Source organism: Nipponia nippon, unplaced genomic scaffold (genome assembly GCF_047370975.1).
Source record: "Nipponia nippon isolate SJK-2023a ecotype South Korea unplaced genomic scaffold, ASM4737097v1 scaffold_3, whole genome shotgun sequence".
Taxonomy (NCBI): Eukaryota; Metazoa; Chordata; class Aves; order Pelecaniformes; family Threskiornithidae; genus Nipponia; species Nipponia nippon.
The window spans coordinates 104,476,992-104,502,449 of NW_028262347.1; the positions used below are offsets into that span (position 1 = coordinate 104,476,992).

Here is a 25,458-nt window from a genome sequence, read left to right on the forward strand (position 1 = left end):
TTTTTTTGTTAAAAACATTCTTTTTAATTCAGTGTGATAAAACATCCGTTATTTGTAAGTTGATTGAGCATAAAGTATTTCATTATAAAATGGTCATCCATCACTGGAGGCTGGGGGCTGCAAAAAACATTAACTGTGCACTTTTGGCTGGAATGCAGCTTCTCCAGAATAATGCAGCTTCTGTGTGAAGTATGCAGCATAAAAAAAATTGACTGTTCAGGAAAACAGGTGCTCGCCTTGCTCTCTCCCAGAGCTTTGGGATTTCATCCCAAGTTTTTGGAAGGGCCCTCAGAGTCCTTCTGTTACCTAGAGTCACTTTCTGGTTTTAAGCACTGGCCTCAAAGCTGAACAAAATGCTGCTCTGTGTCAAGCAGTTTCATTCTGACAAGGCCGTGAGAATTTACTAGCTGTTTAACTGCTGCTTTTTAGAAAATTATGTACATTTTCTTCCCCTCATTCATTAGCTCCTCTGAAAGTTAGTTGCTTTTTTTTTTTAATAAACTTCCTTAAAACTGACACCCCAAAAGTGAGTGGCCAAGCACTGCCAAGTTGTTTCTAGATGCGACTCTAGTATGTCCCTGTTAATTTCCTTGATACTTCACAAACTGAACTACTGTTTTTCTGTGTGATAGATTATAAAGATTATTTTGATCTTAACTTGTGTTATACAGTGCTTGTCATATTTCCCTAATGTAAATATGAACTTGAAAAATAGCTTCCTTCACGAAGAGTCTTAGTTAACTTTTGGTTTTGGGGAAACATGGGATGATAGGGCAGGAAGCCTTTATTGGATTGCTATTACTGTGAGCTGCTTTTGTGAGATTATTTCCATGTAATCTAATGGCACAGCACTTAAAAAGGCCAAATGTGTCTGCTTTTCATATGAGGAACTGAAGCAGAGATGAAGTGACTTGCCCAAGAGCATGAAGGGGAAACGAGTGGCAGAGGCTGAGAGTAGACTGATTTACCTATCCGTGATCAAGGACCTTGCTACCATCTGATGCTCAGTTTATTTGCATATGTGCTTGCGTCCTGTCAGAGCACATTCGATAGGTCTAGGCTTGAAAATCAAAAGGAAATTCTTCTGTCTTTGCCTTTTTACTAAGTCCTGGGAACAAACGCTGTTGAAGTATAATGGTTCCATCCCAGAGGTCATGGTAGCAGAAATGGTAGGGGTGAGAGGTTAAAGCAGAGCTGTGTCCAGTGACCTGTTCAGTGTATGTTGTGTATTGCGCTTGGAGAGCCAGGCTGCATTGTGCCCTAAGGGAAGGAGAGAGGGATTGAAGAAGCCTACATAAGTGTGTGAACCAGGGGTTGGCTTGAACAAACAGCCCCGTTTATCTGTGTGAGTTGAAGTTTAGTGCTGTGCTGTCGCTTTTAGATCACTCTTGCTGGACAGCGTGCAGTCAGTGATGGACTTTATAAAGTTAGGACAGGATCACTCAGTTGAGCTTCTGAAGCACTCTAGTGGTTTCTTCTGTCATGGGCATGTACTAGATCAAAAACATTAGCAAGGGACTAAACCAGATCTATTTGGCACTTTATTAGAGACTGTAACCGGTTTTCTCTTTCTAAGGTATAGTGCTAGTGGCCTGTATACCAAGGAGTTTCTCATACTCCTTATACAAGCCTGCTGCTCAGGATACCAGTTATCTGTCATCTGTTAAATGACTGCTTCAGAGAAGCTGATGCATTAGGGAGCAGGACCATGGGGTTGCTAATGTCAAGCTATACTGTACCTGAATCTTTTATTTGGTGTTTGCGGTCTTCTCAGGAGAGATACGAGCTGTCAGTATACACATGGACTCTTTCTGCCCTGAAAAACTGTCTAAATTGGGAACGTTAAGGATGTGAGCAGAAAAATTTTTCCAAATTTCCAATTTTTCCAAACTACCTGTACCTTTTTTCTGCTGAAGGCATATCGTTTCTGTTTAACTAAGTACATAGATCCTCTGAGTCTGGAGGAACAGGCAGAATAGGAATCGAAAAATACTTTCCCACCTCTCAGCTGTTAATAAACTCTGCTCTTTCCTTTGGGATGGTGCTTTGACCCTAGTAGTTAATGGGTTAATGGAAGCTGAATTACTGTCTTCATATTCAGATATGGTGAAGGATAATGCTTAGGCTCCCAACTGGTAGAGAAATTAACTGCTTATGTATTCGTCTGTCCAGGCTGCAGTAAGGGCAACTAACTTTTTATGAATGTGTGGAATCCCTCAATTTCTTCACATAATTTTTTTTTTTTTAGGTCATTTTGATTCCTCACAGACATTTTATTGTTTTACAGCTGATGCCTGATTCCAGGGCATGGAAAAAAATGTATTTAATGGAGTTGCGGACTGATGTAATACTGTTTCCATGATGCCCATCTAAAGATACATCCTATTTGGTGGTCACTGAAGCTGAATTGCATTCACAGTTGCAAAAGCTGTAAAGGAGTGTTAAATCTCGGGCTTCTGCTTCCCTTCAGGTACCATCAGCACCTTGTATAAGTAGATCACTCTAGCACATAGCAATATGCAGAAATTAATTTCTTTCCCCAGTCCATTCTCAAGAACATAATATTCATTTGTTTTCATTATTCTAGGAATTAAGCTGCCTTTTAATGGAGGCAGCCTGAATTTCTGCTTGTGTGTGTACACTGATTGCTTCAACTATTGCTGTGGGGGGAAAAAACCCATTGCTTAATGTTTTTACTGTTGCAATGTCTTAAGGCAACAGTTGGATTGACTGCCACTGGGCCAGTCTCTTCTCCCTCTTGCTTTTGTTCTCTGGTGTCCCTTTTCCACCCCTGTAGGTTTGAAACTAATATTCCTGTGATGTTTTGCACCCTGCTCTCCCTGAGGCTCCCATTTTGCATCTGTGGTAACTTAGTGCATTGGTACTTGAGCTCCAGGCAATTGTGTCTTGCCATGAGCACTTGGGAATTTTACTTTCTGGTAATAACATGGTGAAGCACAATGTCTCATAGATTGGTTCAGGTTGGATAGAAGAATTTGTGTAAATCATAACAGCAAGGTACATTAAACCTTGGAGAGATTTTTGTCATTAAAAGATTCTCTTTCCTCTTGGGCCATCAAGCTTTTCTTCATTTCATTCTTTGGATTTTGTCTGTCTCACTGATGCTTTTTAGATTCTCTGACAACACAAGAAATGTCTTGGCTTGTTTCAGATTTGTTGTTCTTCAATTTCCTTTTAATTTTTCCCCTTGGCACTCATGGGCTTCCCTTGAGGAAGGGGTAAACAGAACGGGACAATGTCCAGACAACTAATTGATGATAAAACTGTAATCTTTTCTTCCAGCCTCTTAGAAATAGTGAAGCTTTCCTTTTCACAACATGGTGGATTTGCAATGAGAGTGCTATTCATAGTGTGGTAGACACACAAAGCTGTGGAGTATTACTGTGCTTTAAAATACCAGGGAAGAAGTTTTAATTTCTCCTGGGCTTTTAAATTGCCTACTTAGTTTGGGCCTGGTACCGTGCAAGACATATAAAATACCATAGTGTGAAGCAAGTCCAGTGACTGAATAGAGTTCTGTAGAGTGTCACAACCTAATTGCTCTTCCTTCGACATGTGCCAATTTCTTTTAGAGAGGAAAAAGAGTGCTTACACTTGACATACATCAAACTTGTGCTGTCAGTAAGATGGACGGATCAGTCCATCCTCTGGACTTGGCAGTGTGCAATGCAATTCCCCATAGGTTTCATTTAGCCTAGTCGGCCTTGTTAGAGTGGCCATGCTCTCTTTCTCGTATTAGGAGGGAACCTTGGGAAACCTGGCCCTAATTCACAACAGCAGCAAGATCAATAGCTATCAGCGTTTGGTCAAGGGCGGATGAATTTGTCATGGGATGAGTGCTTTTTGCTTTGGTTTAGTTTGGTTTAGTAATTTCATTTAGAGTTGAATGTCATTGCATCGGAGGAGTGCCCATGGGTTCTGAAGCTCAGAGCTGGTGCAGGTTCATCACAAGAACGGGCTGTTGTCATGTGCGTGGTGATTTTCTGTAAGAAATCTTTTGAAGCAATTTCAGCTGGTTCTAAACAGAGACAAAAGGTGAATCTTACCTGCATTTCACTCACCCCATTGTTATGGGATGTTTTCTTTTTTTAAAGAACAGATGTTAAACTCCCAGTTACCTGTGAAACTCATTGCGATTTAGCTTACTGAAGGACTTTTTCCTTGTAGGTGTATGGGAAGCTTGATTTCTCTTCCCTGGAAGTTGTTCAGAGATTCGTGTTAAGTAACTTACACCTGTGGGGAAAAAAAACCTTCAGAAAGGAATAGGATCTCAAGTCAGTTTTTGTAGAGCTATTGAGGAGTTCAGTTTTCTGGAGTTAGGATTAAGTGCTGTTACAATTGGCACTAACAGTTTGGAGCTTGCATTTGTCTGAAAAAGCCACAAAAGTAGTTGTATATTCCAGAACCGATCAGAGGCTCAGGTCAGCTGGATTCCCCCATCTCCTTTCCCTGAGAGCAATCAGTCTCTCTGTAACAGAGATCAAAATTTAAGTAATTCTGAATTTGCATATGTGGCTTTACAAACCATGGGCCTTGATCTAATATTTCTCTGGAATGTGCTAGTGTAATCTGGTGTTGCTCTAGTGCTCATCCTCTAGTATGACATAGGAGGAAGGGTTTCTAGAAAACAAGTATGGATTAACATGGAAATTACACTTAAAGGGAGATGGGTATTACTGTTCACACTGGCAATAAACACAATCATGGGAGACCAATTTGGAAACAGTAGCCTTTTACTATGTAGAGTTAATTGATTTGTTGCCTTTCATCAGAATAGTCATGGTCCTTTCAGAGGTATTTGGGTCGCAGGGTGGGAGGAAATACTTTAGGATTCGTAGCAAGGTCTTCTCCTGGTGACCTTCAACCTTGCTATGCCAAATTACCCCTCAGTTCACTTTAAGAGCTATTCTTGTTTTGAAGCAGAGCATTTTGAATATAACCTCTGACTAATATGTGTCAACCATGGCTCAGAAAAAAGTTTGTCAAGATGCAATTATTCCCATCTCTGCTGTCTCATCAGTGCTAAGAATTAAGAGCAGAATTCAACAACTTCAGCTTCTGAAATAACCTGCTGTCCCAACAACTTAATTTTTTTCTGCACTCAGCAATCTGTATGATTGGTGTTAAAAATTCGAGAAGTGAGTAGTCATATATGTACTTTAAGTCCATCTGGATAGAAACCGTGAAAGCTTCCACTTTGTGTAGCTCCATACTTCCTGTTGATGGCATTTGTTTTCCTTGTGAATGAGGTGAGTATCTTCTACTTTTCATAATATCTGGAACAGAATACTCTGGAATACCCTCTGGAACAGAATACTATGGCTGGGTGAAAACCACTTGGAGTAACAGTGGAGACACAGCTGGAATTCTCAGGGTAATTTTGGCTGAAGATACTCTCGCAAGTCCCTGCTTATGGAAAAAATGCCCAGGGATTTTTAATGGGTGGTCAGAACAGCTGAATTTGAAGCATGGCATCAGATGAAACCCCTGATAACTAATGGCTAACACTGGTGGGACTGTCAGTGCTCCTGCTTTGCTGGTAGATGTAAGTAATTCCTATAGGAGACAATATTTCAGTTGAATTTATGCTGCCCTGACCAGAGGATATCAAGAGTCAAATGCTCAGTATGCATTCTGTCATCCTTCCCCAAAATAAAAATCTCATTTCTGAGGGGCGCTTGAGATCTTGGTGCTATGGAACAATCATTTGTTAAAGTCATGTTTAATGAAAGGGAGATAAACACATGAAGCTGGAGTGTGACAAATGAAAGCATTTGTGCCATTGTAATGAAATTAGGCAAACAGAACAGGCTTGACAGCTCTGGGTTCCCCCTGTCAAACTGCATTTGTAATTCTAGCCTTGCATTCATGTGTGGCTGTGAATGGCACTGTTTCCCTCTTAATATGGTGGGCCTGGGCCCCTGAGTGACCACTTTAATTCACAGAGAATTAGCTTTGAAGAGTATATTTTACAGGTATACTGAAAAGGATTGCAGTTAATTCTCACTTCTCCTTCATTAGCTTGAATATCCTTAATTTTGGGCCCATGTTTACTTCTGTGATATGTAAAGCTTTTGGTAACACTTACTATAGTGAAGTATTGATTTCAGAGATGCACAAAGCTTGCTGCCACACATCCCCATGGTGAGCTTGTATGCTGTGTTGTGCAATCCCAGCAGCCTTTTAAAATAGCTTGCAGTATTTATGCGTTCTGGAAACTAGGATGTAGGCTCCTGGCTCCTCAGCTTCTCCCTAGCTGTCAGAATCCAGCTCTCTTCATCTATTAAAAGCTTACATTGGGATAAGACAATGATATTTTGGGGAACCTGTAGGGAATGTCAGGTGGCTACTCTTTTTGATGACCTCTTATTTATCAAGTTTAGTGGAGATTGCCATCATTATTTTTAGGAAGTAGGACTAGAGTTTTCTCTGATCATATTAGCTGCTAGGTCAGACTATGTAACTAGCAATCCGTTCTCATTTCAGATAAGAAAATCTGTAGAAATGTGCTATTCATTGCACCGTGTTGCAAGGGCTGGTCTAGACCTTGCAAGAAAAACAAGACCAAAACAACAACAAAACCCCCCTGGGGGGAGAGATGGCAAAGGATTCTTTTCACTTGAAACCTTGACTGTACCAGGACTGTGCAAGGGGGAACGTGCGTCCAGGAACAAATGAATGCAGGTCATCTAGCTTAGCTTTTTTATACTTGTTACCCTACGTTAATTGGCTGTTAGCGAACTGGACTTAAATGTTGGACTAAACTTCCCAGCTAGAAGAAGTCAGGGCATGTCTTTCATTGCAGGTGCAGGGTTGCATGTGTTACAGTCAGTCTGGAGAATTTGTTTTCGAAGTGGTGAAACATGCGCCTGCTCCGCTCATGAGCTGTAGAGCTGCTGAAATGGTAGCTTTGCCAAGGGACCTAGAACCAATACGCATATACTGTTCTGTGGCTGTTACCTGACTGACTCTATGTAAAGCAAATTCAAGCTCTGCAAATTTTTAGGGAGGAGCAAGTGACTGTATTTCTGTTCACTAGATTTGTTAATCTCTACATTAACCAACAGCTAATCACAGGACTAACTCAAAGGAATTTCTCCTTTCCCTGTGATCCTGCATTTTGATCTGGGTGAGATTAAGCCAGTATTTATTCCAGCAGTTAAGACTTCAGAAATGTTTTTGAAAATCTGAAGAGTATGGCTACTCAATACTTTTAGATGGTTTTAAAAGGCAAGTACAATTTTGTCCTTTTTCCTTGTAACTTTTCTTCTCTCTAACTTGCTGAGAAAGACTTCAGGGACTTTGCACTCTTGGGTGAAAAGACAAAATGTTTTGGTGTTTGGTGGGTGAACTGAGAATGAAGTGCATATAAAGTCACGTAGGCCAGAAAGTCAGTGTTTGCAGAAAGTGTTTTTGAAGGTGAGCCAGGAAGCACTTGCTGGTACCTCAGTTTTCTGTGGCATAAGCTCATTGAGCTCCTAGGCAGGAGTCCTGAAGAGCTGGATTTCTGCTCCGTTACAGTGTTACTTTTGTGTTTTTCTCGCCTTAAGAAGAAAAGAGGATGCCTGTTCATTGTACAGTTCAGCGCGTAAGCAGGGAAGGTAATAGCACATGCTCGAAGCATTGCTCTTGTCTGAGCTTGTCTGCATTGGAGAGGTGCGTGGGATACAACTGAGACAGCCTTTCTGAAGGCTGGGCGTCAAAGGCCAACAGCTGCTGCATAAGAGGAGTCCAGGTCATGTGGTTTGGGTTGCAGTTGCCTGTCCTGGGGACAAATGATGTTGAAATAACTTGTCATAAACAATTTTTTCTCGTTCATTTACTCTGATTCGGAACGCATAGCCGATCCTGATAAGAGTCATTCAGGAGTGAAGAGTTGAACTGCCAGAGAAAGCAGCTTATGTGAGCGTTTTAGATCAGGAATGTGCCAACAGTGTGCTAACAGTAAGAAATCTCTTCCGAGGGGGACCTGCTCCTGCACTTCAGGAGAAAGGGGATGCCGGAGGTCTGATGCAGCTTGTTTGCTAAGTGCCGGAATGGCTGGATGGGATTGCTGAAATGGGAGTTGGGTGCTTAAACGTGAATTAGTTGTTTAAATATCTTTATAGATATGTGTGTCTAAGTGCAAATAATCCATAGGATGAATGAAGGAAAGCACTGTGGTCTCAAAGGAATTCCCTCCTCATATTAAAACTGCCAGCCTGAAGAGATGGCTTTCTGATATGCTACTTAAGATAGTCTTTCCCTTCTTCTCAATCTCCATGCACTGCTTTGGGCTAGCTGAACATTTTTGGTTGTAGTGCTGGTGCTGGTCTCTGTTTCCTTCCCTGAAATTTCATTGAAGGGACCTGTGTGAAAAGAATGGGAAGTGCTTTCCAGCTGGTCCCCAAAGCAGCCCAGACTCTTCATTTAAGACTAAGTCATGTTTTAATATGATTTTCCCTAGCTTTGAGTAGATTGAAAAGGAAGGCTGCCTGTAGGAGTCCCTAGTGAAATTTTGATCTCCTTGTGGACACTTGTTCAGTTTTTCCTCTTGTAATACCCGAGGCTCAGGGCCTGCTTGCAGGGCTGGTGGGTTTTGGGGTGAGTTTTTTATTTGCTTGTTTTTTTCCCCAGAGGCGAAAGTAATTACCTAAGCAGAGAACCATCCTGTGTTTTCTAGTTCAAACACTAAGAAATTTCTCTTGCTAGGAAATATACTTGGGAAAACATGTCTATCGGCAATTCTCAAGTCTCTCACTGGTTATGATTTCCTCACTTGTAATGCCTGAACCTGAATCTGGCAAGAGCAAGAACCAGAGAGTTGAAAAATCAGAGCTGCTTTTTTTTGGCAGGCTTTTATAAAAGTTCAAGTATGTACTTCCAAACATTCAGTATTTACTTTATATAGCCTTTGTTTTGGCAAAGGAATTATTAAAGTTATAATTGACTTTACTGCCCTTTCTGAGGTTCTTCGATATTTTCAGGAGAGCATAGCATTGCTTTTACAGTTAGGTGCCAAAAAAGATCAAGGCTTTATGTAGTGTCTCTTTCATGAAGTTTTAACTTGCTGGGCGGAAGAATTCGCTTTAAAGACTATGGTCCTACCTTACCGAAGTATTGTGAAAAGAGCATTATTCAGTTCCTACTGTTCTGTGACCTAGATTAAACCTGAGCTGTGGTAGTAAAAGCTAGCACGGAGTGCACCTTGCAGTTGTAGTTATTGATCTGAAAGGGCTGGCAGGTTGGTTCTGTATGCTGCCATGTTCAGGATATAAGGCTATGAAAATGTTTCAGGGAGAGAGCTTCTGGACTAACTTCACTGAGCTCAACAGGATTGAGTTAAAAGAAAAGGATTGATCTTTGGCTTACTGACTTGTTTGCAAAAATTTGACTTGGTTAAAAGCTTCCAAGTAGCTTTAGTGCCACTTTCAGATGCTTGAACTGATACTTCAGTCAATGAGAATAATCTGCTTCAAGACAGGTTATAGCAAGAATAGCTACAGTACGAGTATTTTTCTGTGCTCCCAATCTTCCTATTAAAGCAAGCACCGCTACCGAGACTGAGTTCTGCTTTGAAAAGGGAGCTGGTGACCCCTGTAAGTCCTCAATGCCTGCAGACGCTGCTGGTAAGAAGAGCTCATTGTAGTAATCAAGTGAGTACTCCTCAGATGTAAAAAATTGGCCATGTGATTGGTGTTTCACTGGAATTTAGATCTTTCAGACAGTAGTCCTGTAGTGGGTAAGTCTTGCACTAAAAATATTCTCTTCTTGTTTAGTATATTTTTTAAAAATTTTTCAATAACGCAGCACCAACTATCCAGTCTGAAACAGTTTTACAGCATACACAGTCAGTTTCAGAGAGCTTAATGTAAAATGCTGTGTTACCATAAAAGCTAGAATCTCTGAATATCAGGGAAGCTGGCCAGAGTTGCTGTGTAATCAACAGTATGTGCCTAAGTTAAATCCTAATTGTGACAAGCCATTTTGTGATCTTCATGTAAGTTGAGAATTTCAGTTAGACTGCAGAGGAATCTAATCTTTAACCACATTAAGATTTGCAACTTTAATTGAAAGAAAAAAACAAAACTCCCCCCACTTTTGTAAAGAAAACATCTATTTGTTGTCCCAAGAATGGATTAATGGAGACTGTGGTATCCTATGTATCCTCTGCTAGCAAGTTTGTCTTCATTATCTCATTCCACCTGTGCAGCTAGGTACATCTGCTGAAGTCCCATTTTTCTTACTAATCAAGGTGCAGCTTTTCCATCCTGGGGCTCACTGGATTGAAGGAGGCTGGAGGAATAGACAGGATTATGATGGTGCTGACTGTTCTATGGGAAGGATCAGTTTTGGGGAAGAAGAGTTTGAGTGTTGATCCCTAGTAGTCTTACTATATTTAATGTTGTCCAAGTGCTTGTAACCAGACAAGCGCTCTATAAAGCACACTTAAATAAACGTTGATGAAAGCATGTTTTATGATCCTCTGCATTTCCATGAGCTATTGAGAGGTGACACAATTGTAATGTCACACCAGGATATTATCTGACAAGTTGGGGGAGTTGTTCTTAAGCCAAAAAGATTGAATCATCACGTTCCTTTTAACCTTTCACAAGTTAGTGGTGTTGGCCTGATTTGAACTGGTGGCTGAAAGGTAAGAGACTGCGTAATGATTCCCAAAGCTCCTTTTTTTAATTGCAGTTTTGCTTAAGTTAACAGCAAAACTATTGCACTTTGATAGTGTTCTCCATGGTCTTAACTATTTAAAACAAAAAACCCTGCGTTATTCTTCCTCCTTTGCTTCTTTGCCATAATTTGTCATAGTTATGTTAACATGCTTTCTGATAGGCTTTTTACTTTGATACTTAAGGCTTTTCAATAGGAACTGTGATAAAAATGGAATTTCACTTGTCTTAGAATCAGGAGGGTTTGGATTTTTTTTTTCTTTTAAGTAAAATAATTGAGTTATGTTGGTAGCTAGAAAAGCAGCAGCTTGTCTAAGGATACAGGAATTACAGGCTTTTTTTCTCCCCCGCCTGAAAGAAGCTCATATGACAGATAAGTGCAATATTGGATCATCAAGAATATAAATGCCAGTGTTCCTGTGACACTATTAGCCATTAGACTTGTTAACTTTTATTAGGAATAAAATGTAGGTTTCAGCAAGTTGAGCCAAGTGTTTGTACTTAAATATTTCTGGTCTCAGGATTATCCAAGTTACATTTAATACCCTCTTCATTGCCTGTGTACTGGCTGTATTGTTGTTGCCTTCACCTGCTTTTTAATGCTTTTTCTCCTAAATCCTCCTCAGGAGTCCTCTTATCTTGATTCCTTGTGTTGGGGTTTTTTGTTTTGGTTTTTTGGGGGTTGATTTTGGATTGGTTTTTTTTTGGTGTGTGTGTGTCCCCCCCATTCCATAGTTCTGGCTATTCTTTTCTGTATTTCTTTTTCATTTCCAAAGCTTCCATTGATCATCTTGAAAGTTTAGGAAGCTTGTTAGTTGTTCTTTCTCCAGCTCAACAGCTCAGTGCATCTGCCTTCTTGTGTTGCAGCTTTAGAGAGGATACTTGCTGTCCAAAGCAGCAAGTAGAGAAGAATGCCCTTTTTTCTTCTTTGGTTGAGGGGCTTATACAGGTATTCTGAGAACAAGACAGAAGAGTTTTTAAATTTGTTTATCTTCTGGGTTTTTCCTGTCTTTACCAAGCAAACTTCCAGTGTTGCAGAAATGCAGTTTGTGTTCAGGCAAAGAGCTGCAAGAGATCCAACTGACCTGGTTGTATATTTGTACTATGCATGTGATTAGCATGAGGCTATATGTGTAGTAGGATGTTACAGATGTGGCGTAAGGGGGGGCAGGTTCTATATAGTTCATGGGATCACACAGTTCCAGGAGTACTAGGAAAATGCGACCGTATCCGCCAATTAATTCAAGCATGAATTTAGACAGCAGTGGCTCTGCGGCGTTCACAGAGTGTTCTTACAATAGGATTTGTTTTAGAAGGCTCCAGAAGGCTGTTTTGAAGTTCATAAGAAAGTGAACTTCACAAACCATTGCTTTTAAATATACATACCTATATGTGTGTATGCGTATATGTGTGCGTGTGTATATATATATTTAAAAGCAACTCTGACTTTCCCACCAGCTTTCTGAAACTAAGCTATTGCAGACTTCTTTCCTCCAAGATTAAGCTTGCTGTAGATTCTTAAAGAGAAAATTAATCCTAATGAATCAAGTCTAATTTAATGTCTCTTTAAAATTATTTTTATTTTAACAGAGCTATCTGAAATTGAACCCAACATCTTTCTTCGGCCTTTCCTGGAAGTAATCCGTTCTGAAGACACTACAGGCCCCATAACTGGATTGGCCCTCACCTCTGTGAATAAGTTCCTCTCATATGCACTAATAGGTACGTTATGTGGCTTCCTGGGATTTACCAACATGCCATCCAAATGCATCTCCTTGAGATGTGTCTTTGGCCAGGATACATGCTTGCAGTCTTAATGAGGAGATTGGGGAAATAAGAGAATTGTCGTTAATGCTGGGGAAATAGGCAGCTGCAGGTTTCTTAATATCATACCTGCTGGTCTTTCATGGCACTACACCAATGGCTGGAAACGGAACCAAAGCTTCTAGTCTGACCTGACTGCTGCATGTGTTTATGGCCCGCTGCTGGACTGTGGTGGTCACCAACTGCTTTTTAATGCAGTCTGAGCAAAAGGGCCAGGGAGGGGAGAATACCAGTTTGGATTACAGTGTTGTAATATGCATAAACACAGTAGAATTTATTTAGTTTTGTGGACTAATATTTCTGTTCTAGAGTGAGGATGAATTTTTTTGCCCAGTCTCAGGCGCTGTCCAGTGGTGTGCCAGTACTCTTCACTTGTCGCAATTGTCATGGTAGAGACAGTTTTGCTGCTGCCCAGACTTTCAAATGTGCACGTTCTCCTTTATATTTGTGAAAGACTAATAATGTGCATGTGGTCAGTTCCCATGGCTCAGCTGGCTTGTAGCAACTCATTAGCTGGCTTTCTGTCTGTCTTCAGTGTGTCATCCTGTTGTTAGTGGTGCTTGACTTTTCTGTGTAAATTCTGTTAGTACTTTCTGATCATACTTCTGTGAATGACAAAACTTATCTATATCTGTTTATATGTAGTCTCGCTTGGAGAAAATTATTTTACCTGTGTTTCTCTCTCCCAAGTTCAGATTTCTCAATTCTTTTCCTCCCTTACATCGTAAGTGAACACTGTTGAATTTTTGGCACTGTTGTTTTAAATATTTTGTTCTTTGGAGTTAGCATGAGGGAAGTTAGAGAAAGAAAGGGCTTGATGTAGATGCAGACCACTTGTGGGAAAGACCCAAAATTAAAATGAGGAAAAATGTCGACTTGCAGGAAAAAAAAAAATGTAAGAGTGTGATGGCAATTTAGTGTATCACAATATCAATTAGTGGGCAGTATTAGGTATAATTAAATGGCAAAAAATAGCTAAAATGATTCAATATTGATGGCACTTCGTAGGACAAGAAAGAAATCTTAATGAAGATTTGTAAAACATGTCCCTCTGAAGGACTAAGCAATAATGCAAAATATGTTAGTTTCAACATAGAATGAGGGACGGACTCTTCTTCTGGGCTTTTATGGTCTGGGTGGGATCAGAACATCAGGCTGGTATCACATGTCCAGGCAAATGTCTGCACAGGCAACTGGCTACAAATACTTGATTTGAGGCAGGAACAGGAAAAAATGTGGTTAAGAGTTTGTAGCCTTTCTCTAGCTACTTGTTATTTAGAATATTAATTAGGTCACTCCAGCAGGGGCTCATCCCTGTAACTCTTGGTAAGCGTGTGTCTTTGTAGTAGACAGTGGAAAAGACCCTCTGCCTGGCTTTTGTTGTGGAGCAGAACCTGTAATCTAAGACCTCCGTTGCTGCTTCAGGTGACATTCACAGCGGCCTTGTCCTTTGTGCTGCTCCAGATACCAGTGAGGCTGGGATTAGTGGTGCTGACTGAACATCTGGCTAGGGTTGTGTTGTTAAATTAAAGCTTTTTGGTCTTTATATTTCTTTTTGTAATATAAGACTAAAGGTAGTCTAAAGACTGTTTGCCTAAAGATGGGAAAAGCTTAAAACTGTCCTGAACATACGAATCTGTTTTAAACTGTATGGAACAAGGAAGGAAGGACTCTGGCATAACCACAGTGGGGAGATTTCAGTGTGGCTGATATTTGTGGTGCATTTTGGGGCTGTATAATTGATAGGTGAAACCAGCACTTTTTTCAAAAGCATCGTTAGCTTTGTCTGTTCTGTGAGTGGATGGCTTTTGCTCTACACACTGGGTCGAAAACTAGTGGGCAGTGAGAGGGCCAAACTTCTCTGATAATTATCTTTGTTTAAAACTGCTTTCTTTTCCTATTTCCAAAGCACTTCATTGCTAATCCTTGTGCCGTCTTGCTGTTTTTCTTATTTTGTCACATGTCAGCAGGTGGTTATCTGTCTACTTTTCAGGCCAGTATTTCTGAGGGGTATGTTGTTTTAAAACGAGTTAGAAAGGAATAAATCTTGAGTAGCCTTTGAGACTTCTGATCTCTAGTAGTCTGAACTGCAAAGATCTGTTCTGAGGTTGTTGGATGCAGCAGTTCACTAATGGTATAGCATGCAATGACATCTCAGATAAAATGACTTGATATCCACCATGCGTGTTTTGGTAGGAATAGTTAGCCTTACAGAGATTATCCTCTGCTCTGAAATAAATACTACTGTTTCAAGAGCTATAATCAGTATATTACATAGTAATTTTTAAAGTACAGGAAAACTGTGCAATGATACTAAACTCCCATTGATTTTTATCCCTCAGATTAGTTATTTCCTTACTCAGCAGTTTTGCACTAGCTAGCTAGCTGTCAGCCTTTTTGATGAGCTCAAACCTTAGCTATAGGAAGACTAGTGGCTGAATTTCAGAACTGTATTTGTTGTATTTTCCTCAGAAAAGGTATGTGCTCTTTTTATTACAACAGTGTGTTCACAGCAACTTCTGGTTCCATTTCTAAAGTTAACTTTCCCTGGTGTTCCTGAAAACTACGTATCTGTAAGTGAGTAGCTGTCGCTCAGCTTCCAGCGAGAGGACTTGCTGTTTGGGGAGTTTAAAGCTTTTTCTCCCCTCTACCTTCTCTGTCTCCTTGGTGATTTTAGTTCTATTAAAGGTGTTCCTGAGCAGTCTTCTGGCTTTCCTGGATTTCCATGATGGTTGAGAGCCTGGATTTTCTGCTTTCTGCTTGTTCTTCTGCCTCCCTGTTTTGAGAGTACACCCCATATAAAATGTGTGAGTCTAGGTGGGCTCTCTGGATCTTTGCATTGTAGGTGGCAATTTTCACACTGATATATTGCTTGACACAAGCTTATTTTTGTTAGTGATTCTAAGCAGGCATTGACACATCTTTCTGTGCAGTTTTCTCACAAGGGAACAAAGAAGCAGGCTGATCTTTTCTGTATCTTGTTTCTGCAAAGTAGAAGTATCTGTGCTTTTAATTGAACTCAAGAGGCTTTATAAATTGACCTGAATTTGTGGAGCTGTTCCAGGGAGCCAGGACTGAAGTAGTCAGGCGTGATGTGTGTTGGGAGAGAGGTGTGTATATTAGTGTTGAAGGTAGGGGCTAGAACAGCAAAGCAGTAGTCATAGATCTGTTAAAGAAGCATATGCACAACTTGCTTGCATTTCCTTTTCACACAATTTACCCAGAACTATGACTAAATGTATCCCTAAGCCTACAGCAACTCACATCTACTGGAAGAGGTGACAGTGAAGTGAATCTGTGTGTTCTGCCTGTGGGAGCCTTTTCTGCAGCAAGTGGCTTTTTCCTTTTGATGCCCACTTAGCTGCTTTCCACTGTAATCGTTGAGGTTGGTTAACTGTAATGCTAATGTAGGTGCTGGTGTTGTAACATCACTGCTCTTTACCTGATTTAATTGAGGCAATTTAGAATGATCCTGCACCCCCATTGGTGATTTAAACTATTATTTCCATTTGTGAATAAGAGTGCACAGGGTACCAACATATGGCTGATTTTATTGCCTCTAGTAGAAGAGTGGTAGCTTCTAACTGGATTATAAGCCATTATCAAAGGTACACAGAGAACTGCCTTTGACAGCCAGGCCTCTTATCTAATGCTTCCCAGGATCAGCGTTTGGTATCCTGTTGACTGCTGCTGCTGAAGCAGGTAAAAAATGACTGATTGGTCTTAGAACAGACTCCTTGATAGCTCAATGAGGTTTGACTAGCAGAAGGAGAGGAGAGGAACTCACTCTCAGCTATGCAAGGTTTTTTGTGTGTGTGTGTGTGTTTGTGTGAGACAACTGTCAAAAGTAGGCAAGCTCTGCTCTTAATAGGGATGTGTAAGGGATGGCAAAGGAGAAGTGCTGCTCCTGTGCAGATTTATGGGATTCTGAAGTACATTGATGCCATTTCAGTTTTGTGCAACTATGAGAAGTTTCTTATCTTGCAGCCCCTCAGAATCCCCACAGTGTGATGGAGGCTGCTCTCTTTTGACCACAATAAGGGCAGCTTTCTTTAATGCCTAGGGCTTAGCCTCTCCTAGGTGTGAACACAACTGGAGTCAAAAAGGGAGCCTGCAAAGCTTCTCTGCGAAGCATACAAGGTCTTCCTTGGTTCCTCTGTCAGCTTCATTCTTGCTGGAGTTCAAGAGGCCCCGTTGCCAATTAATGAGGTATTAACTAGTGTTTAGGTTGTCTCCTTTCTTTCCTAATGACTGTTTAGGTAGGAAGGTAACAAGATTCTTGCCCAGTGTCGTATTGTTTAAGTGAGAATGAAATCAAAGCCGGAGGCAGCTTTTCTGAAGCCACTGTAATGTGGCACAAGATACGGTTACTAGCAACAATCTCGTCCTAAACATTCTCTCAACTGCACCATTGTTTGTAGCTACAGAAGACTGAAACAGAGAGAAGGAGCCTTGATGAATGATTGAAGCGGGAGGCCTGCAACTCCGATATCTAAACTATGATCGTGTCTGCCTACTGTTGTCTCTGGGGAAAGCTACTGGTCCATTCCTTCCCCAGCTCCTATTCTTTGGGAGGGATGTAGAACAAGAGACAATTTTTCCTTCTCAATCTAGTGGAACCTGTTTGGCATTTTCTCCTCATGGGAGTAAATTTGAGGTTCCCTATGTTTAAGAGCTGTTTTCTCTTCATTCCCAAGGAGGAACTGAATGCATTTAACAGCTGATAGTGCTGTATTGTAGGGAACAGGACATAGTTGTAACAAATTAAGGTCTAAAAAAATATGGAGCCAGTAACAACTGAATTGTAATTCTTTTCTTTGTTAGGTTACATCTTTCTGCAAATGTAAATAGACTCTTGATAAAATCTTTCTGAAAGCTCCCAGTTTTAAAGTCTTTCTGTTACTGGGAGGTGAGTTTCGCTCTTGTAGGGTCAACTCGCTCCAGCTCACACAAATTAAGGAAGCAGATGGCAACAAAGTATCTCTGTGTGGATGTCTCCCCACAGAGGTGGTAGGCTGTAGGTGGCCTTTCGCTGTCATATATTTTTGTTCTGTAACTCAGATCCCAGCCATGAGGGCACAGCGGAGGGGATGGAGAACATGGCAGATGCTGTCACTCATGCCCGGTTTGTAGGCACCGATCATGCGAGCGATGAGGTTGTCTTGATGAAAATCCTACAGGTAAGTGGAGAGAAATGGTAATTACCATAATGGTTGCTGCCCGTTGTGGAACATATCGTGTTACATGGAGATGAAGAGGAGGGAGCAATGTTTTGACTCTGCAGGAGCTTAGTGACAGACTTTATTTTTAAACAGATGGCTCATATACCTGTGGTAAAAGCTTTTCCAAATGAAAATAATTAAAAGCTTAAACAAAATGATTTTTAAATTAAGGGCTTGATAACGTGGTAGTGTTGATAATCCTACCTTATGCATGGTCTGTGTTAGTGAGGGGTAAATTAAGCATATGGAGCTCTCAAACTTACTTTTGAGAAAAATTCTTTGTAGAGACAAACCTATGAACTATAAACCTCTTCGGTCTACGTATTTTTGAGCAGATAGCTAGTTACCGAATTTCAGTATTGGGTAGCATGCAGCATATCAGGCCTCTTTAAGAAGTGGGTCAGGAGATCATTCTTGTCTCCTAATCTGTCCGTTTCTTGAGCACAGCATTCGGTTTGAAATGACTCCTGGAAAACCCTTAGGTTTTGTGCTCATGGCAGTCCTTCTTGAGGAAGCCAACCTTCTCTTGGAAATGCATGCAAGTGTCATTGTACTATGGGACATACATGCGCTGTTCTTTGCAGGTTTTGAGGACCTTGCTGCTGACTCCAGTGGGAGCCCACCTCACCAATGAATCTGTGTGTGAGATCATGCAGTCCTGTTTCCGCATATGCTTTGAAATGAGACTCAGTGGTAGGTTTCTTCATACTTCTGCACTTAAGAAATGATTGGGTTTCCTCAGTATTAACTAGTTCTATTGTAGAACATGCAGCTGTGGAAAGCTGCTGAGCTTTATATTATTGTGTCTTTCTACAACTTCATGGAAAATTTGTTAGGAGCTCTCTCTACAAGTTTTGACTGCTCTTTTTCCCCAGCTTTGTGGCGCCACCTTGTGATTATATGCCCATTTGCAGTAATGCGGTGTTGGAGCTGGTTTTAATAAATTTGCCGTAATCTCTGTAAACAAGGCTCGGAGGGGAGTCTGCTTGAAGAAGCCTCTTGATAATATCACACTGAGTAATGACACCTGTGTTATTTGTTTTTGTCTTCGCAGAGTTATTGAGAAAATCTGCAGAGCACACTCTGGTCGACATGGTGCAGCTGCTCTTCACAAGGTAAACCTGCTTGTGTTTGCCTCAGCATTGCCGAGATGGCCCTCTAAGGACAGAAAGATTCCACACTTCCACTTAAGGGCCCTCAGAAAAATCATCCAAAGTGGTCATTATTTAGAGGTGGAAGGGGATAAAGGATTTGGCACTTTTCTCTTGGGCTGACCCTGTCAGACTGCAGGGAGACAGAAGTAGGGAAGGTTGCCTGGTTTAAGGTATCCTTTGAGGAGAGATGGACAGCCAAGTAATGAAGAGCTTTAGGATAGGGAACCAGTTTGAGGACAGAGAATACAAACTTCACTCAAAAAAAAAAAAGTGCTCTAAAAAATATAGCTCTCTTCAGGAGAGAGAATAGGAATGGTGTTGAATAGTCACATGTTGATTTCGAGCTGAGAGCTTTGACCTCATATATCAAAGAGAATTTTAAACTCTTGAGATCATATGTCTTGGACAAACGTTCTGCCCTTTTCAGCACCCTTCAGGTAATTAAGATTACTTCTTTTAAACTCAAGTAAGTTATTTAACTTCAAAACTGTTTCTCCAGAGTGAAGTAATCATAGTCTTTCTTTGGGTATTGTAAAAAGGAAACGTGCAGGATATAGAAATACTTTTAGTAGGAAAGGATTGTAGTAAAAGTGACAGCTTGTGAAACACAGCTCTCATAATATTATTTTTTTCCCATTGTCGCACTCTGTTCCAGTGGATTCCTAAGTGTTGGTGGTTTTTTTGTTTTGTTTTGTTTTGTTTTTTCCTCTGTGCACCCTGTGTCATGTGGTGCACTGGATGAATGTGGGGCAGAGTCAGAATCAATCTTTCCAAAAAGGAGAGACCGCATTACTTTTTCTCCGAATGCATATGTGAATTTTACGTAGTGCATATTCGTTACTTATTTTGTGTCCTCTCCTCTGTCCTTCTTGATAAGGCTTGGAGACACAGCCACCATCTGTGTCTGTGGACATTTGGATATAGAAGCAAGGCAAAGACAGCAACTGCAGGGATGGTTTGGCCATCTTGCTTTCCAGAAAAAGAGACAGCCAAAGCTATGCTGCAAGGCTTTTATCCCTTCAGCGAGCAAAGATAGAAGTGTAGTAAAGGAACAGAAGGGAGAGCAGGGTGTGTGGAGTTGCAGAGCTGTATGCATTTGTCATTTGGTAGCACAGGTGAGAGCTGTCTACCTCCTTTATTTCTGAGACAGGGACTGCTTAGCTCAAAGCATTCAGCTTAAACATAGATCCGCTGTGCACTATAATTGTGTTTATGTAATCCAGAATAGAGGATAACTACTGGGGTTTCTACAAAGTTAATGAAAAGGGTTGCCATGACTAGTAAAAACATGTACACTGCAAGACTCCTGATGTGCATGACACTCTGGCTCAGAAGCTGTTTTTAGCAGCATCAGAGAAACCTGTTTTGAACGAATCTAATTAGTCCACTGCTGAAAACATACACTGAAGGAAAAGAAACTGTACTTACATGACCATTAACAATGAAAATCAATATAGCAAAACTGCCATTAGCAGTAATAGCATGCAAAGCACCTCTTATCTATACTTGTTTTTTTTTTCCCTCAGCAGATTTTGGCAGGAAAAGAAATAAGAAGGTCTCTTTTTGCAGAGAAAAACTCATTTTGGTTTTGTAGCATGTCTCTGGAAAGACCAGTCTATTTTTTTTTTCCCTTTTTATTAACCCAAAAAAGTTTATATATTTTGGCTTGTTCTTTGTCCTTCAGATTGCCTCAGTTTAAAGAGGAGCCTAAAAGCTACATGGGAACAAACATGAAGAAGGTAAGACTCAGCACTGTGTTGGCTGTTCTGCTCGTCTTGGGCTTGTGCTCATCTCTATATTGTTTGTTTTCACACTTGTGTTTCTTCATTCCTGCAAGTCCCTAGTTCACTGAAAGAGCATGTTTAACCGCATAAATGGACATAGCTTCACTAATTCTGTGGGATTAAGCCCACATCGTGCAGTAGTGAATCTTGTTAATGATACTGCTGCCTCTAAGTGAGTCAGTCTGGATTCTGGGAACAGCCATCAGCTGCTGTGGGCTAGAAAACCACAGCAAGTTGTGGGACCTGATGGTGACGTCTTCTGATCATTTGGTGTCTTCTGCTCTCTCTCCAGCTTCTTTCTCATCTTTCTTCATTCACTACAGCTCTAATACTGAGCTCTCGGGATGTATTTGTCCAGTTCTCCCTATGTAGAAAGGAAACATTTTGAGGCTGGTGAAACAGCATGAAAGCATTATGAAATTGGGCTATTGTAGAAAAAACTTTGGTGGCTTCTAGAAGGGGCAGCATTCTGTAGCAAAAACCTTAGTTCACACAGGCAATGCCATCTCTATTATCAGCCAAATCAAAGCAGACTGTTCTTTTTCTCCCTTTCCCTAAATGCACAGTTTTCTTAGGGTGGAAGGTCCAGGTTTGTTCAACACCACCATCTCCTTCTATACAGTGAGGTTTTTAGCAGCTGGGTTCAGTATGGCAAATACTGTAAATGTGACCATATGTGATTATCAATGTAATAATTTCTTAGGTGGAGGGAGGTCTGCTTGAGGAACTCCATATATACTTCATACATATAATCTTTATACTCCATATAAAGAATGTCAATAAGAATACAGGATTTTACTGTTGAGAGCAAGAGGATGGGAAGAAGAGTGCTAGAGAAGAAATAACTACCTTTGAACTTATACTGAATATAACTATGTATAACATTGTAACTTCCACTCTGTTTTTATTTTTAATGAGTTGAGACAAGTGGCAACATTGGGTGTACAAATGTACATTTCGGAGCCAGTACAGCAGTGTTCTGAGAGACTGAATGCTTCCTTGTAGGAATCTGAAACTAGCTTGGGGCTTTAGTTCTTTTGTAGTAACCTAATGATTGCTTGTTTCCCTTGCTGTGGGAGAAAAGCAGCAAGATTTGTGATGATGGTAGGCTGGCCTAAGGAAAGCTAATGTCAGGTTAATGTACTTCAGGTATCAGAATTTGTCATGGTCTCTATAGAGAAGGTGTAACATGAAGGTGAATTTGAATTAAGGAGGGCTACCCTTATCAAGTGATGGCTGCTCCCAGCTTGGTTAAGTGATGCTCTGTCTTGTGTCTTGATCTGTGCAATTACTTTGTACTGTCTCTTCGCTGTGCATGCCAGGAGTCTGCCCTGCAGCCTTGCACTCTGCCAGGTTATTCTTCTCTGGGTTTATTTTGCTTTGTTTAAATCATGCATTTGCCTATCTTTCACAGATCTCTTCATGTCTCCTCAACAAACTGGAGCTAAGTAGTGGGGAACAGCCCAAAGCCCTGAACCAATTAGAGAGGGTATTGCTCTTTAAGAACCTGAAGGTCTCTCTCTCCCTCTTCCCTTCTTACCTTACTCCCCTCTTCCTTCTCTTGTAAACACCACCTGAGAGATAGTTTTGTTGTGTGCAGCAAATCTCCCTCCACTCATTTGACACAGCATGGCTTTGGGGGACAATGCATGCAGCGGTTGCTTTGCAGTGTTGTGGCTGCAGCTGGGGCAGGCTCGGAAGGGAGAGACCAACCCTTGTTTTACTGCAGCATTCAGTGTCTTGGGGAGTGCCACCTAAGATACCATCATGGCATCCTCTGAAGGAAGGGAGTGGGAGGGTGTGGGCAAGATTTGAGTTCTCTCTGACAGTGAAAAACTGAACAAAAGAAACATCAAAAATGTAGATTGTCCTCTGAGGGCTCAAGTGTTGTGTGTCCTAGCTGCTGACCTTGGTTATAGATGTAGCAGCATACCTGAGGAGTCTCTTGATCTAGCATGCCTTAGACAGTTTTACTCAAGGTGAATCTCTGAGCTTTGTTACTTGGTACAGGACCACAGAGTTCAATGCTCTCTGAAGTTTTTTTGAAGGAGACAGGAGACTGCTGTACACTTTCAACATCGTCGGCCATGTTTCTTCTGAAATTAAATATGGTTCCCAGCACAGTATTTGCTAGTGTGGGATGAGTGGGGCTGAACTGAATTATGAAATGTGTTAGTCCCTGCTAGTTGCCCTGGAAAATATTTCTAAAGAAATATTGTAGGCCTGCAAACTGTCGTTTTTAGACTGATCATAGAAACCCTGAGAAACTAGAGTAGATGGGACCCTTCTCAGTTTCTCATGTTGGTTCATAAACTTAATGTAGCTTTAGTTCTTGTCTGCCCTTAAAGCTATTTGGTGCAAAATGAGCTGAACAGAACATTTGGAGGTGTTTGACATTCCTTTGTCCTGTGTCTATGGTCAGGATAGTTTGGAAAGGCAGTGGCTGGAGTCTTGCAGATTTATGCAAAGTTACACAGAAGAAAAGACTAAGAAATGTTTCCCTTTGCAGTAGAAAGTGGTGTAGCTAAACATTGGGTTCTGCATTGGGAGTCAGGAAGAACCCACATCTGAGTTTTCACAGATATTGGGAGTGGATTATGTTCATAGTTCCCAAGATGCATAAATACGTTTCACGAGATAAACTTCCTTAGTTGTTGCAGTGCAGGCAGGTAGGTAAGTGAGATAACTGGACTGCATCAGTGTCTCCAGGACTTGGATTGTGGACTGCGTTCTCTCTGCATGCTTTTGTGTCTTGAACGCTACTTGGTGTGCTGACCAGTTCCATGCTGCATCTAGACTGAGCTCATGTTTTAGTATAATCACTTTAGTTACTAATCATTGGCCCCTGCCCTTTTCTCTTGAGGCTTACAGTATCTTATGGAAAAACAAACGAGTGCAGGTAAGGTGGCTTGTAGAAAAATGAGATCTCACAGACTCTTTAAAAAGAATTTTGTAGTATTACATTTTTCTTCACCTTCCTAGACCTTAGCTGGAGTTTTATTGTTAAAACCTCATCTATCAAAGGAAGCATTTGGAGTCTTGTAAATTTTTTTTTTTTTTTTAATTTTGTGTACACGTTTCTTTATGCAAAGGTAACTCAGATAAATGTAATGGAATCTGTTCTGAGTTCCAAGATGAATGAGCTGTAGCTCTGAGCTCCCTCTCTGCTCAGATTTCTAAAAAATGTTTTTTAAATACTAACTTCAGTTGTTTTTTACTGTGGAAGTACAAGCTTAATCTAATCTAAAGGACATTGATAATTAGAAAACTAATTGAACTATAATATCACTGAGCATTGGAGAGGGAAGGAGAGTTTAGATCTATTAAATGACATTTACGTGCAGCATTTAGTCAAGAAGGCAACCTTAGGTTTAAAATCTCAGCCTGTTAACATGCAACCAAGCTTTCTAGCGAAATCAGGAAATGCCTCAGTATTGAAGGTAAAAACAAGCATTAGAAATAGTTCCTTTAGTCAAAGACAAACTATAGAAGTTTTTTGATGTTTTTGGACTAACATAAAAAGCAAGCAGCCGTGGCATTGTTACATTTTAATTCAATACAAAATACAGAATGAAAGATGTTACTTTGCTGTCCTTTGATACATGTATTGTTTTAGAATTCACCAACTCAGAGTTTGTTTGTTAAAACCAACATGTAGCCCCTTGACACTGGTGAAACATTTCTATTAAGCATTTATGTTTGCTTCTGCAATTTTTTTAAGCTATGCAATTGTCATTGATTGCAGTTTGCTATCTCTTACTTATAGGAGATAGCAAAAGAAAAAAAAAAAGGGGGGGGGGTGATATAGGGGGTAGTCCTAGGTAATCCTAGTAGGTAATTCTAATAAAAGGATACCTGTTTGTGTAGAATGTGGAATACTGGATGGCACGAGATGGAAAAGACCTACTGGGTAATCTCACTTATCTGTTAAATTGTTCAAAAAAAAGCCAAAACAAAGCAATCCCCCCCAACCTACCCAAAACCCCAAATAAACTTAGATTCTTGTCTGAATGCTTTATTCATTCATTTATTCACTTCAATTAAATGTTTGGGATTCTTTAAAAATCAACTGAGTCTTTTTGTTTCCCTGACTAAATGGTTTCCCATCCATGTGAGGCTGTTGTGACTCAGTCTCTGAAAGATAGCACAGGTTCATCAAAATGATGACAGACAAGCATATGTCTCTTACGAACCTCAAGAGAAGAAATCTTGGAGTTAATACAAAGCACAGGACAATCACTAAAAATGGGTATTGTGTCTGAGGAAAAGTGCTTTTTCGACAGGGCTGGTGTTAAACTGAGATGGTATTTGGTGTTGTGTGAAAGGGGAGATCAGAAATAGTAATTAAATTGTCAGCTTGAACCTTCTGATGGGATGGTTCAAAAGTTATCTCTTTCTCAGGAGCATGACTGAGGGTAAAAGGAGTGGGACCGACATGGTTAGCTGCTAGCAATATCTTCGCTCTGTTTTTCTGATTCAATTCTGTGCCCTCTTCCCCTCCCCCAATTTTTATTAGCAAGTGACTTCTTACCTGGCAAATCATGGCAACAGCATATAGTAGCTAGAAGCAAAGTCTGTTATTTTGAAATTATGTGAAACAGACTTTCTTGGGTTTAACATGTAATGCTTCCAGGTTTCCTTCCTACTTGAAGTAGTCTGATACAATGAACCATAAGTCTTCAGATTTTATTTTATAAGTTACTGAAAAGGAACTGAAAAGGAAAAAAAAGGGCTATTTCTAGAATAGTTGGTAGGTAGGGTAAAGCTACCTGGTCTAATTAGAAGCTTA

General features: G+C 40.5%; 1 protein-coding gene across 6 annotated transcripts in view; it reads left to right on the plus strand.

The window, feature by feature from the left end:
- The window catches only part of GBF1 (golgi brefeldin A resistant guanine nucleotide exchange factor 1), a 108,207-nt gene that overhangs the window by 50,011 nt on the left and 32,738 nt on the right, over nt 1-25,458 (plus strand). For 5 of the 6 annotated variants that reach the window (XM_087767887.1, XM_087767890.1, XM_087767888.1 and 2 more), the window contains exons 4-8: nt 12,276-12,407; nt 17,571-17,689; nt 18,316-18,424; nt 18,786-18,846; nt 20,570-20,624. In XM_087767887.1, the coding sequence (XP_087624013.1) occupies nt 12,276-12,407; nt 17,571-17,689; nt 18,316-18,424; nt 18,786-18,846; nt 20,570-20,624 (476 nt within the window). Of the gene's footprint in view, nt 1-2,287; nt 2,471-12,275; nt 12,408-17,570; nt 17,690-18,315; nt 18,425-18,785; nt 18,847-20,569; nt 20,625-25,458 lie in introns of all 6 variants that reach the window. The other variant, XM_087767892.1, reaches the window with a different exon arrangement.